The 14,631-nt window shown below is 41.2% G+C and overlaps 1 protein-coding gene across 1 annotated transcript in view; it reads left to right on the forward strand.

The window, feature by feature from the left end:
• The first annotated feature begins 496 nt into the window (after nucleotides 1-496).
• Nucleotides 497-14,631, forward strand: part of asl (argininosuccinate lyase) — a 35,765-nt gene continuing 21,630 nt past the window's right edge. Inside the window, exons 1-6 of the mRNA XM_084320083.1 lie at nucleotides 497-659; nucleotides 909-1,103; nucleotides 3,975-4,058; nucleotides 7,946-8,002; nucleotides 14,097-14,194; nucleotides 14,552-14,629. Coding sequence (XP_084176209.1) covers nucleotides 645-659; nucleotides 909-1,103; nucleotides 3,975-4,058; nucleotides 7,946-8,002; nucleotides 14,097-14,194; nucleotides 14,552-14,629 — 527 coding nt within the window. The 5' untranslated portion in view covers nucleotides 497-644. The remainder of the gene's footprint in view (nucleotides 660-908; nucleotides 1,104-3,974; nucleotides 4,059-7,945; nucleotides 8,003-14,096; nucleotides 14,195-14,551; nucleotides 14,630-14,631) is intronic.

Consider the following 14,631-nt stretch of genomic DNA (forward strand, 5'->3'; position numbering starts at 1 on the left):
AAATATATATCGAACACAAGACATTCCTGTCAAGTGATAAAGTTTGAATATTTAAAACAGATGTTAGGTGGTAACAAGCCGGCTGCCAGTGCCAAGATGAATGTGGAGAGATATAATTCTGTATTTAATTTGTATTTATTTTGATTTAACCTTTATCTATTCGGTGAAGACGAGTTATTCTAATAAAAAAAATTACATTATCTATCTGTCCCACCAAAATCTTACTGTTGTCCTGCTTTTGGACTTTTTGCATCTGGTCACCCTATGTGCACGTCCCTGTGTATGTCAGACTCATATGTTATGATTAATTGAAAATGGAGGACCCTGATGTAAACAAGACGATAGTCTTTCTCTGGTCTGCATCCCCTTAACAATTGTATGTATTGAGCTGTACTGTACTGTACCCATTCTGCAATCTGTTAATAAAGTTTTCGATCAATCAATCAGCGCTCGCCCTCTGTGGCTGCCACAGGCTTGCCCAGTGAGAGGATTCTCCGGCGCTGCAGCTGGACCCTATTGCCTCTGCCCACTCAGACAACCATCTGCCAACCTCATTCAACTGAGCCAAACATTTCACCAGCCGAGAGTCGAGACCCCAAACCTGTGATTTGATCCTTAACCCACGTACCACAAGGAAGAGAAAGATGGCGAATGCAGAGGTAACGTTAAGGGGGAAACGACCACCACTCTCGTGTTTTGTTTTTCTTCTTATCCGCGTGGATTTGTGCTTCAGAGGGTTGTTGTTTTAACACTTAGCTGGACAGAGGCTGACACAAAGCTAGCTGTCAGAGTCAGACCTTCACGCAGCGATCATACCGTTCTGTCTGTTATGTTGTTGCTGGCTAACCGATGATATTGCTATGCTAAGCTATGTGTATACAAACCGTGTGTGTTTATCTTGCTCTCAGGGAAATAAACTTTGGGGTGGTCGGTTCGTTGGAGACACCGATCCTATCATGGAGAAGTTCAACGCATCCATAGCTTATGACCAGAGGATGTGGGATGCGGACATCCGAGGGAGCAAGGCGTATGTCAAAGCCCTTGAAAAGGCTGGTCTGGTCACGACAGAGGAAATGATCATAATTTCGCAAGGGATGGATCAGGTGAATTGATTGATTGATTATTATTGATTGAAACTTTATTTAACAGATTGCAGAATGGGTACAATACAGTACGGCTCAATACACACAATTGTTAAGGGGATGCAGACCAGAGAAAGACTTTCGTCTTGTTTACATCAGGGTCCCCCATGTTCAATTCATAATGACATTAATGACATACGCAACATACAGATATATATATCATGACATTTCTGACATACAGGTATACAGTAGGCCTACTGTTACATTTGTGACATACAAGATATGCACATATACAGTACTGTTAAACAGAGATCCTAACAGATAATATATACATACGAGGGGGAGATTGATTGATTGATTGATTGAAAACTTTATTAACAGATTGCAGAATGGGTACAATACAGTACAGCTCAATACACACAATTGTTAAGGGGATGCAGACCAGAGAAAGACTTTCGTCTTGTTTACATCAGGGTCCCCCATTTTCAATTCATCAGGAGGAAACTGTACATTAGGAGGGGGTGGGAGGGGGGGTTTGGACATTTACGGGGGCCATACAGACATACAGATATGACAATACATGACATACAGGTATTAGTACTGTTACATTTGTGACATACAAGATATGCAAATATACAGTACTGTTAAACAGAGATCCTAACAGATAATATATACATACGAGGGGGAGGAAACTTTACATTAGGAGGGGGTGGTGGGTGGGAGGGGGGGTCTTGACATTTACGGGGGCCAGTTTCGAATTGCAGCCTCCTGTAGGTGCTCTTTGAGAGCGGTTTTGAAGGTGGGTAGGGATTAAAAAAAAAATTATGGCTGTGGGTAGGGCGTTCCACATGCATTTGACATACTTTATTGAATCCTCAGATCAAACCACATTTGCGCATTGGATTCAAATAACAGAGGTTCAACATGCTTTCGGAACACCTATGGATACAAAAAGCATCTTCTCCGCCACACTGTGGCTACCTAACCTGTTACAGCAGAGTTAGAACAAAATCTGGCAAGCTGTTTGGAACTTCTCTTTGACAGGCCTGCAAACCTCACGCCACTAACCATGTCCGAGGCGCAAACAGACACACAAAATAAAGGCAAATAAAAAATACTAACCCACTCTGCCATACTTCTGAAGGTTTGCAGCAAATTAACACATTTCCAGTTCCTACAGACCCACTTAACTCTTTGACTGCCGTGCATCTCGCTTATCTTTACAGCTAGATTGCCAGCTTGATAGCCGTTTCCGCGGTCGTTTCACTATGTTTGCGAAGCTATGTGTGTGTTCTGTATTATAGCTGTGGAGACATGGTGTGGCTCATTTTAACAGATATTACTTGTAGTGCAACATGGGAAAAATCGTTTGTTTCTACACGCTGTAGTTTGTAGTTTATTACACGCTAAACATCGCGCATTTCCAAGAAAATCCAGTAACGAGATAAATCGCGTTATGTGCAATAAGCCCAAACCGTTCTGGTTGATCCCCCGAAACCCCAAATCAAAGCTTGACATGTATATATGTACCTTCACAAAATCATCAAGGGGGGGGGGGGGGGGTCGTTTTAACTCAAAACTGTGATTGTGTTTGGCGAGCATGTTTTTTGTCCGGTGAAACACAGAACTGTGATCGTAGGAAAAAAACTTTTCAGATTCGGTAAAATAGACATAGAATATACCTTACCTTAGCCAGAAGGTATTCCAAGAAGAATAATTCCAAGTGATCGCATTGCCATCGCGATTACCAGTGTATATGTCTATACACGTTTCGATGGTCAAATACGCTTAGGCAACGGAATTTTGAGGCGATCAATGTGAATTTCTGTTCCAGCAGGAGGAGGGGCCACTACCAAAGAGAAATTAAAGTGAGGCTGTGTATCAACCCCAAGCCATTGCAGTTCAGACACGGACGATACCACCACCTGGTGATAGTCGATCGGCATTTCAATTCAAACATATACAAACGAGCCAGGGACGGCTAGAATGATCCAGATGATGATTTAGAACGGGGATCAGAGGGAAAAGATCAAAGGATCAAAACCCCAGATATCTCGGATCTGGCAGCCAACGCATGGCGAGTTAACCCGAGATATCTCGGGTCTGGCCATTAATGAGTTAAGACTATGATGATAGTCTGAACTCTCCACACACAAGTACACATGAGCACACACACACAACACACATGCTGCATTCGCTCACACACAAACGGTCACTTAATGGAACAGAAAATGGAAAGGACACTTAAAGGAACGAGGAAAATAAAGGTCACTTTAAGAAAATAACTGATGTGATTCTTGTATAGTATCTCAGGACTTTAGCATGTCTATTTTATCATGCCTATTTTATGTCTATTTTATTAGCTGTTTATTATGTCTATTATTTAGTATTATTGCACAATCAAAGCGGGCATGGCCACCCGCATTTCACTGTATGCCCTGGTATGTATGTGACAAATAAACCTCTTGAATCTTGATATTAACAGGGCTTTTGACAAAAGTTTAACTTTGTGGACAAGGACCAATGCATGAAAGAAAAACATGTTTATGTTATTGGGTGGTGTTAGGATGAGTGTACGGTTCACACGCTTCTCTAGGTTAATGGGTGACAGCTGAAAATCTGCCCTGGTTGAGAATTCCTTTCTGCATTCTGCTGAGTTTGTGGTGAACAATAGAATCATCATGTGACAGATACCAGCTGCCAAATAGCTAACCCTTTCACTCACATACCGAGTTCAAATCTCAGGGTACAGGCCACAGGCCTCTTGCCTGGCTGGATAGGCACATTGGCCACCTCAAAATTATATACATACAGTATAGAAATGTGAATGTTTTGATAAAAGTTAAGTGGCATGTTTTGTTTTTCTTTTGTATGATTTACTTGTCTTTTCAGATCTTTGAGGAGTGGTCCACAGGGGGATTTGTGATCAAGCCTGGAGATGAAGATATACACACAGCGAATGAGCGCAGGCTGAAGGTGAGCTATAGTTGAGCGAGTTGGGTTGACCTACAGTCGTGGGTCAGAGTCCTCTTCTGCTGTTCGAAAAGAGGAATTACTATCCATAGTTTAGGATTAGCCAGGGATTCCCAACCTCTTAGGCCCTAATGCCCACCTTCCCATCCCATCTCAGAAGCTTTAGTCTCACAATACCAACTGCAGTGCAGAATCAATGGTAGTTACTGTGACAACTCTGTGTCAATAAGGTAAATAACTGACATGCTAAATTGATTATCCCTTAAGAATGCCTTCCTGGAGCCCACTTTGTGAGCTATTATATTTGTAATCTTACAATGCATGCTGAAGAGAGACCAGTGTGGCTATTTATTTATCATTGTGGTTAAAATATTGGCAACCAGCAGAGTCATGCAAGGCAAAATTCTGGATGGGCACAATTAGAGGGGGTGAAAAAAAAAATAAAAATTGGGTGTGTTTTGTGATGTCCGGCACTTTACCTCTTAACCCTTTATCTGCCGGAGCTTATTCTCATCCTTGTAGCCTCTCTGCCAGCACTATTTGTCTATGGAGATGTTCACCTTCTTTGCAGGGCTATAACTTTTTTAATTGTATTGCTAAATTGACATTACTATGGCCCATTCAACATCAATTATCTATCGTTCAGGATTTAGGAACGTTTTACTTTTTCACTCACACATTCATACAAAAATACGGTCTAGAGTATAAATATGTTTTTATCGTTTTCTGCAGTATTTCATAGAACGTGAGTTATAGCCATAAATGCATATATTAGATCATCAAATGCAGTTTGATACCGATTGACGCCAGATAAAAAATTTCAACTGTACATGATCCCAGACGTTATGACTCATCATGCGCGGTTGACCTGAGGGGGGGGGGGGGGGGGGGTCGTTTATAAGTCCGTGGCCGACGTTAAATCATTCATGTAGTATGGGTGATATATAGATCAGAGCAGTTTGTATCGAAAATGGTAAACAAACAGGCTGAAACTCACCCCAGTCTCCTCGTAGCGTTGGGTGATGAGCGTGGAGCAAAAAGATTGCTATTATGGGATGTTGATCTAGATGATCCAGTTCCGGTTTGTATAATACTAATATACGTCCAATCATGTTGTTTATTGAGTTATGGCAACGGATCGATATGCACAGTGTCTGGATAGAGTCCTGCGAGCGATAGCGAGTGGCCGGAAGGAATAGGGAGACACACCGGCGTCACAAATTTTGACATCCGGTTGCAACTCGCTGATTGGCCACCAGGTGGCGGTATTGAAGCGTTGGAGAGTTGAGCGGAGATCTACAGCACCAGTAAAGGATCCGTGGGTGAAATATGAATACCATGACAGAAATATGAAATATTGATCTCAAAGACGCTGTAAAACGGCATTGGCAGATTACGCATGGCGAGGAATGACGTGGTAACACGTCATTGGCGAGAAAAGGGTTAACACATCCACCGCCGTTCACGTTGTACAGCGGTATTGCCCGCCATGCGTTGTCTGCCAAACCACGCTGTACAGCGATATTGAGATCATATTTAATTTTTTCGCCATGGCATTCATAATTCAGCCACCCAGCCGCTGGTGATACAGTGATACAATATTGCAACGCCTCAATACCGCTGCCTGGTGGATGATCGGGCGAGTTACAACCGGAAGTGGCAATCGGTGCATCTGGGAAATCCGTCCGGCAGCCACATATTGTTGCGGGACTCCAGACATACACTGGCGTGCATATGGATCGCTGCCATAACTCAATAATCGATATGATTTGGGCGTTTATTGCACCATACACCATGCATGATGACGCATAACGTATACGATCATGTACAGTTGCATTTTTTAATATAGCGTGTCTAGGGAATAGACGGCAATCGATAATCTATATATGCGTTTAGGCCTATAGTTCACGTTCTAGGAATTACTGCAGAAAACGATAAAAACATACTTATATTCTAGAAGGTATTTTTGTATGAATATATGAATGAAAAAGTATAACGTTCCTACATCCTGAACGATAGATAATCGATGTTGAATGGGCCATAGTAATGTCAATTTAGCAATACAATTTAAACATCTCCATAGGCTTAGAGTGGTGGCAGACTGGCTATATTGATGGATATAAGTCATGGCAGGGAATGTTTTAATATTAATACACAGACATACCGTCATACCAATACTTTCCTGAGCACATATACACATTCACCTAACACACCCGTGGACATGAACTGTTCATATGGACTGTCAGGGACTCGTCCTACTAACCAGTTCAGCAGCATCGTTAAGCTGTAACCATCTCCTCCCCCGATGCACACAACACTGCTGCCTGCATGTTTATCTGCTGTTGAACCTTTGGGAAATTTTACTTCTTCATTTCAGATATTGATTGAATAAGTGTGATTTTAATAGACAAAGTTTAAAGGACCAAGAATAGAGCCCCCTGGAGCTCAGATAGGAGTGGGTCTGAGGCTGCCAGAAGATGCAGACTGTAGGGGTCTTGAGGGTGTGTAGTTAGAGACCATTGACCGGAGGTAGGAGGGAGCCGTTCCCTTTGTTACATGGTATGCTAGATCAAGGACCTTGAAGCGTATTTGTGCAGCAATGGGAAGCCAGTTCTCTAAGAAGTGGGGTAACATGGACTGACCTTGGTAGGTTAGAGATTGGGCGGACGGCTGCGTTCTGAATGAGTTGAAGAGGCTTGGTGCCGGTGGTTGGTAGACTAGCGAGCAGTGCATTGCAGTAGTCCAGGAGTAGAGTGGCTTTTTTTCCCAGGAAGGGGCGGATCCTTCTGATGTTGCTCAGGAAGAATCAGCAGGTTCTGGTTGTTGCGGCAATGTGAGCGGAGAAGTTCAGCCGATCGTCAAGGACAACACCAAGGTTCTTGGCGGTCGTGGATGCGGCCACGGCTACATTCTCCACTGTGATGGAAAGGTCGGTCAGCGGGGAGGATTTGGCCGGCAGGTGAAGCAATTCTGTTTCGATTTGTGACTGGCTGAGATCCGCTCAGAGACATGGATATCTTGAGAGACATGGACACCCATCTGTAGAGGGTGGGGGGCTGACAGGGTACCTCTCCATGGAAGAAACCAATGGAAGAAACCAATACCATAGGGAAAGGGGGTGTGTGACCTTTTGAGGCATGACCTATAACATAATTAGAAGAATATGTTTGACTCATAATAATATAAAATGATCATAACTACATATAATAAAACATTTCCAGATATAAAAAATCTGGTGAGGCACGTGCCACTATTTCTTAAAACATAAGGTGAAATAAAAAAATTCTTTAATCTCCACATCGTCATTATTTTGATTCTCAACAATACAAATATATACAGTATTTAACTGCAAAAACCACAATAATGGCACCTACATTTAATAACAAAATGTATAACAGAAACTATAGATTTTCAGTTAGTGTCTAATCCCAATGGGATTTATCTCCCGAAGCAGATTCAAAGGCACATTACATAAATGTATTGATGTAACGGTAGTCATATCGTCACCTTAAACTGCGATGCCCCGAGGGAGTTTCGAACCTGTGGTCTGCCGCACCACGGGTCAACAGCACAGACCGCTATACCAAGAGGTGAATTCACTGCTTTGTAACGTGTCTTTTAAGGGTGAGAGTGAGTTTAACCCACAGCACCGCTACTCGCCACAGTCACTTCACAACATCTGAAGTCCATCGTGACCGCGCCTCGCGGTACCATCCGCTACATTGAGGAACATCTGGTTGGCTCATGGATTGCCGAAATGTACACAATATTATTATCTATTAAACAAGACCAAATCTTTCACCATTACACAAATTCCCCTGATGTTGGACATCTTGGTAACATAAGCATGATTATTAATTATTGATTGGTTTTGTGTTCTCTTCTCCCAGGAGCTGATAGGTGACCCAGCAGGGAAGCTGCACACTGGCAGGAGCAGGAATGACCAGGTTTGTCTTTACAAAATAGTTTATAGTTGTTTGTAGCTACTGAATTATTTACTCAGTCACAGATTATATAATAAATTAACATGACAATAAAGATTATATGTTTGATGATATTTTAAGGATGGGTACTTTCTGTTAACACCTTAGCTAATTTCAGTTTTTCTTTAATTAATTAATTTAACCTTTATTTAAACTTGAGGGACACTAAGGTTTCCCTTATTTACAGTGACGTTGAGTATACAACTAAAAGAGATAGAATAACACAAAGATAAAACAAGGATTAAAAACAAGTAAGCATCATGATAAAATCAAGTTAAAATAAGATAAAAAAACGGAAACAAGAAACAGTAAAAGCAGACTAAAAGCAAGAAAAAAGGGCCAAGAGTATGGAGAAGGCAGTTTTTCCAAAATTAGAACAAGCTCTGGGAATAAGCAAATCACTTGAGCGAGTTTGATATAATCCAGAATTCCAATCAAATTGTTTTGTAATGTAAGGGGGTTGCTTATAGGGATGTCCGATATTATCGGCCTACCGATATTGGCATTAAAATGTAATATCGGAAATTATCTGTATCAGTTTACAAAAAAAAAAAACTATACATTTTAATTTTTTTACATTTATTTAACCTCTATTTACCCAGGCAAGCAAGTAAGAACAAATTCTTATTTAATTTATTGTCAAAAGTATGCATAATGTTTTATAGTGTTATAACCGGAAATATTAGTTCTCCTCCTTTCAAAATCACTCGTGGAAGTAGGCAAGGGGATCCGATTTCTGCAAGCTTGTTTATTCTATCCCTTGAACCTTTAGCCCAAGCTATACGGCAATCAGAAAACATTAAGCCAATCTCTGTCAATTCTAATTATCATCATATTTCGCTCTATGTGGATGACATCTTGTTATATATGGAGAATGTATCTCAGTCTCTCTCAAGCCTCCTGAAAAAAAAATAAAAAATCAGTTCAATTTCAAGTTATAAAATAAACTGGACCAAATCAGCACTTATGTACCTAAGAACCACTCCTAACTCTGTGCTTGACCATGAGATCCCGGTTGTAACCCAATTTAAATATCTTGGTATTGATATATTTCCTTCAATTGAAAAAATTGTGTCTGTAAACTACAATAGAACCATTAGGTCAATCATAGACGATCTCAATCGATGGTGTAATATACCTGTCTCCCTTTCCGGAAGAGTCTCTATTATCAAAATGAACATATTACCTCGAGTAAACTTCTGTAGTTCCATGATTCCTATTGCCCCACCTGTTGCTCATTGGGAAAATTTACATAGAGCAGTCTCAAAATGTATATGGCGAGGCAAGCGAGCTCGGGTTAAACTTACTACCTTACAAAATGAGCGGCAATCTGGCGGTTTAACTGTACCAAATTTTAAGTTATATTTTCAAGCGTTATCATTTCGTCCTCTGTTGAGTTGGTTTAATTTAAATTCTGAGGCCCCCTGGCTTAATATTGAAAAACATATTGTGGCACCGATTCGTTTACAAGACATTGTCTTCACAGATATTTCACTAAAGCAGTGTAGATTACGTTATGGTCCGATAATAGCGCATGCCATATCTTTATGGCGCAAATATGAAAAGTTACTTAAATGGGATACTAAGTGGCATGAACAGACTCCCTTATTCCATAACCCTTTTATGCTTAGCGGAGGCCGCAGTTTTGTAGCTCAATCATGGTCCAATTGTGGCATTCATGTACTTGCCGATGTTATGGAGGACAATGGTTTAAGATCATTCTCAGATCTGAAAGAGTCATATAACTTACCTGGCACCTCCTTTTTTTATATTTACAGCTCCGTTCGGCTATGCGAGCCTATGGAGTTCCATGGACCAAACCAACTACTCACCCCTTAGTTACTTTCTCTAAAAAAAACTGCAGGTCTGTCCAAAGGTCAAGTCTCTATAATTTATAAAGATCTATCACAAAGATGTACTTCGTTAATACCTGTTATCCAATCGTGGAGCACATAATTGGGATTAGAACACCATGGGGAAATATTATTATGGCATCACGAAACCCAAATCATCAGCCGATTCATTTCAATTTTGTCCATAAAACATATTTAACCCCCCAGAAAGCTTATAGAATGAGACGTGCTATTTCACCAAACTGTACACTTTGTTCTCTAAATACTACTGGTACTTTTACACATATGATGTGGGAATGCCCCACAGTCAAACGTTTCTGGGAACAGATAACTAATTATCTATCTAAAGTATTACAAAAACATATTCCCTGTTGTCCCAAATTACTGCTCCTTAACACTTTCAGTGCCACCAGGGGGCGCACGACTTAGTGCTTGAATGCCACCATCGGCGCCAATATTAACGCTAATATCGCCTAATCTATGTTTTAAATTATGGCTATGTGTCTAATCTGCCCGTCGCTTATCAAATAATCATTTTCCAGTCAGTGTTGTCAAGGCAGATTGGTTTTTTATCGCTTCATTTCCGTTTGAGAGCATTTTGAAAAGCACCCGTTTTCAGGTGAAAAACAGCCCATTCTGTGATAATCGCCTTTTACTGGAATATTCCAGAACGTTGATATTTGTCGGCCTATTTATGAATTGTTTTCAAATAAACGCTAGATGATCAATAGTATACGTGCACGCACGCACGTTCGAGGCGCGCGCTGATAATAGCTGCTTTCATTTCCTCATGGATTTTACAGTGAAACAGCTGGAGCACATATCACAAAAAAAGCTTATATCTTCATGAAAACGAGTCTGATTATCCTAACACTGATAACATAGATTCCTTACCTGACATCAGATGGTATCCAACTGGTATATTCCAATTCCTGATCACCATTCGAAAAAATCGATAAATGTATAGATCTAACGTGTATACAGTAGAACTCATGATCCGCGGGGCTCAGAGCCCCCTGAATGAACTCTGGTACTCCGGCTGCATGGGTGAGAAGTGAAATGTGGACTGGAATATTTTTTTTCCCATCCATTTTCATTGAGTCCACTCCAAAAGGGTGATTTACCATCTGGGAGACGATAGGGGGCGCTTTTTTCACATCTGATCGCCGGCGGCCCCTGGGTAGGCTAGGGTAGGCTCGCGTGATGCAATATGATTTCAGATCGCTAAAAAAAAAAAAATCAGAGAAATCTCGTGAGTGGCTTTCAACGTCACAATCGTAAACCCGAGATTAGCCGTGAGTGGCAGTCAAAGTGTTAATGATGATGATTCTTTAGCTTTAAGTATTGTTCAGAGACGATTTTGGCTGGCAAGAAGTACTGCTGCAAAAAAATATTTGGCACTGCGATGGCAAGCTCCACATTCTCTGCCCTTTAATCACTGGAAACAGTTATTAGCTGATGTTGTAACAATGGAGCTTTCTACAGCTAGATTAAATGGTGCAAACTATCAAACAATAGATAGCTGGAACCATATTCTCTATCAAGTTAGGACCTCTACTATATAACTAGCAGGACATAACTAATTATATCTGTATAATTCCCTTTATTTTTTTTTGGTCTTTGTTGAAATCTTTGCTCAATTCTTTTTCTTTTCAGGCCTATGACAGGGTGGGTTGGGGGGGGTTATTATTATTATATTTTTTTGTCAACGGTGGTTGGTGCAGGGGTTAGGGAGTAGGATTTTTTATTTTAAATGAGGCAAGGGGCAAGCCAATGCGTGTAGTTGGCAAATAATTTAAATTATGTTTTATGTGCATTGTATGCCTGTACCTGTGCCTTTCATCCAAAAATGAAATAAAAATATATGAAAAAAAAGAAGGTATGCATAATGTTGTGTTAATTCCACGACAAGAGATATGTAATGTTAATTACCTGAAATTATAATGTTTTTTTGGGGGGGAAACCCCGCATATATCGGTATCGGTTGATATTGGTATAGGAAATTAAGAGTTGGACAATATCGGTATATTGGATATCGGTAAAAAAGCCAATATCGAACATCCCTAGTTGTTTACCAACGACAGCTTTGAATTTGCAACAAGGACATAGGGCGCTTTCACATATAGTTTTGGCGGACTCGGTGCGATTCGGGGGGTGAAGTTGCAACATTGCGCACCAAACTTTCTGAACAATGTCACGCGGTCGAAAAGGGTGCTCGTCTATTGGACACAAGAGAGTGGAAATGTGTGTGCGTGACTGCGAGCCCTAACGTGTGTGTGTGTGACTGCGAGCCAGAGGCGGTGTTGGTGATGCCTTCTGATGGGTCTCATCTTCGAAAGACTCAACGATATGTTTCGGGCTGGATGTGGGTCTTGTGCCAAGTATAACGTCCAGTCAGGTCATCATACCAACTGACACTGGCCGTCTATTTGATGGCCACGGATAATAAACTATAGATTTATATGGAATTCGTTAAACAGATCCGTTGTCTTACTTATTATTAAACATATTATTTATTTTTCCCAAATGAAGGTTGAAAGTCTGTCTCCGTCACAAGCGTAATGTAGGATAGACCGGTCTATCCTATATACGCGCAACCAATGAGTCTATCGAGAGAGAGAGAGATAGACCGGTCTATAGAGAGAGAGAGCACAACTCATTGACTGCCTTAAATTAGCACACACAAATCATCTCCAACTAACATTATTTATTTAAATTGTTCCTGTTAATTAATTATTTTTAATAGACCGGTCTATCTCTCTCTCTTGATAGACCGGTCTATCCTACATTACGAGCAACCAATGAGTCTATCTGACGGCCACGGATAATAAACTATAGATTTAGATTCAATGTCAACGCCTTTTAAATATAATCAAAACGTTCCCGCATTTCTGTCCTCTTTATCGTTTTATGACATCTGATAGAGTGTATGCGCCAAAAATAACGAGTTGAGTTCTAACAAAGACCAGGTAGGATGTGCTTCATCTAGCTATTCAGCCGAATGCATGAATGCTGAGTCAAACGCTTACATCAAACGCAATGAATGGTTTTGTTACACACGTATTATTATTCTGCAGTATTATTAATTTGCTCAAATGTGGCCTCACACGGTGCCAACTGCATGGTCTCGCCATCTCAAAGATGACCGAGCATAATGCAGCATCATCCCCCTGTTTGGTTGCTCAATGCTGTAAAATATTACATAAATGTTTTTTATGAACGATATTTGAGAAGCCTAATAACAGGGACTTTCATTCATCTTTTTTGCATTTGTGCCCGTTTTTACAAGGAACGTATAAAAGTGTTATGCTCCCTGCTGTTTTACAGAGGCTGTCAGTGGACAATACTGTGTTTAGCCTATATTAAATAGTCTAATTGTTTTTTTAGCCTGTTATTCGTTTGAACTTTCAGCCTGTTAATAAATATGTGTCGTTAATTCAGTATTTAACTTCTTGAATTCATATTTATTTAGGCTATGCTAATTAAAAACACAAATGTTATGGACATCTAATTAAATTATCTGCTTATTTATTAATATATTGCTGATGCCGTTTTTTTATTTTGACGTGGCATTGATCCATTGTTCTATTGAAGCCCATTACCACCATCCTCTCGCTAAACAACTTGTACACGTGTTGTTTTTATGAGTGCCCACAAGTAGCTGTTTAATTTGGTCTTCTGCCCATATTTCTATCAGGGCTTTCACCTCGTCATTCGCCCACGTCTGTCCACGAGACATGTTTACCGCGGTGTTTGTTTTGTTTCCTTCTACCCAAGATGCACAGTTTATCAGGTCACTTCCTATATTTGGTCTTGCGTTTGGTCCGATGAAGCGAACCGAGACCTACGTTTTCAGGCGGACCAGAGTTTGCGTGTTTGGTCCGCACCAGAGTTCGACTGAGCATTCACACCACCCCAAAAAAAGCGGACTATCTGAGGAAACGAACTCTGGTCCGATAGTCCGGACCAAACGGCTCTGGTGTGATCCGCCACAAGAGCCAGAACGGCTGAGTGAGTGAGTGAGTGAGTGAGTGAGTGGGTGGGTGGGCGGGTGGGTGGGTGGGTGGGTGGGTGGGTGGGTCGGCCCATTACCGCCAATCCACATTCAAATTGTTTTATTAGGGACAATTGGAGTGTTGAGAAAAGTGGGCAGGGCTTGACAACCCTAGTCGTACATTGTTCTCTTGTGTTGTTGACCTGACCAGGTGGTGACTGACATGCGCTTGTGGCTGCGGGACGCAATTTCAACACTGAAGAGAAACGCCCATCAGCTGATATCTACCATGGTGGAGCGGGCAGCAGCGTAAGAAAATAAGCACACACGCGTGCACGCATGCATATACACACACCATCTTGGCTGTCCATCGAGATGCTCCGATCAACCCTTTTCACAGCAGCCAACTTGTCCTAGATGGGTAAAAAAAAGAAAAAAAGCCGTAACCATAGATAGGGGGGGGGGGGGGGGGGGGGGGTTCAAAGACATCTCATGTGTCTCGCTGATGTGTCTCTTTCTGTGTAGTTGCTGTGAAGAGCTTGACCATGTGCTCCCGGTCCCACACACATTCTTTCTCTCACACAATGACTTTCTTCCAATCCACTATCTCAAAAGTGCCTTTGAAGTACCCTGCAGTTTTTAATATTGCCGCTTTTGAAACATCAGAGAGATTGAAGTCCTGTTTCCCGGATACACCCACATGCAGAGAGCTCAACCAATCAGATGGAGCCACTGGATTCTGAGGT

Source organism: Notolepis coatsorum, assembly GCF_963971535.1.
Source record: "Notolepis coatsorum genome assembly, chromosome: 8".
Lineage (NCBI taxonomy): Eukaryota > Metazoa > Chordata > Actinopteri > Aulopiformes > Paralepididae > Notolepis > Notolepis coatsorum.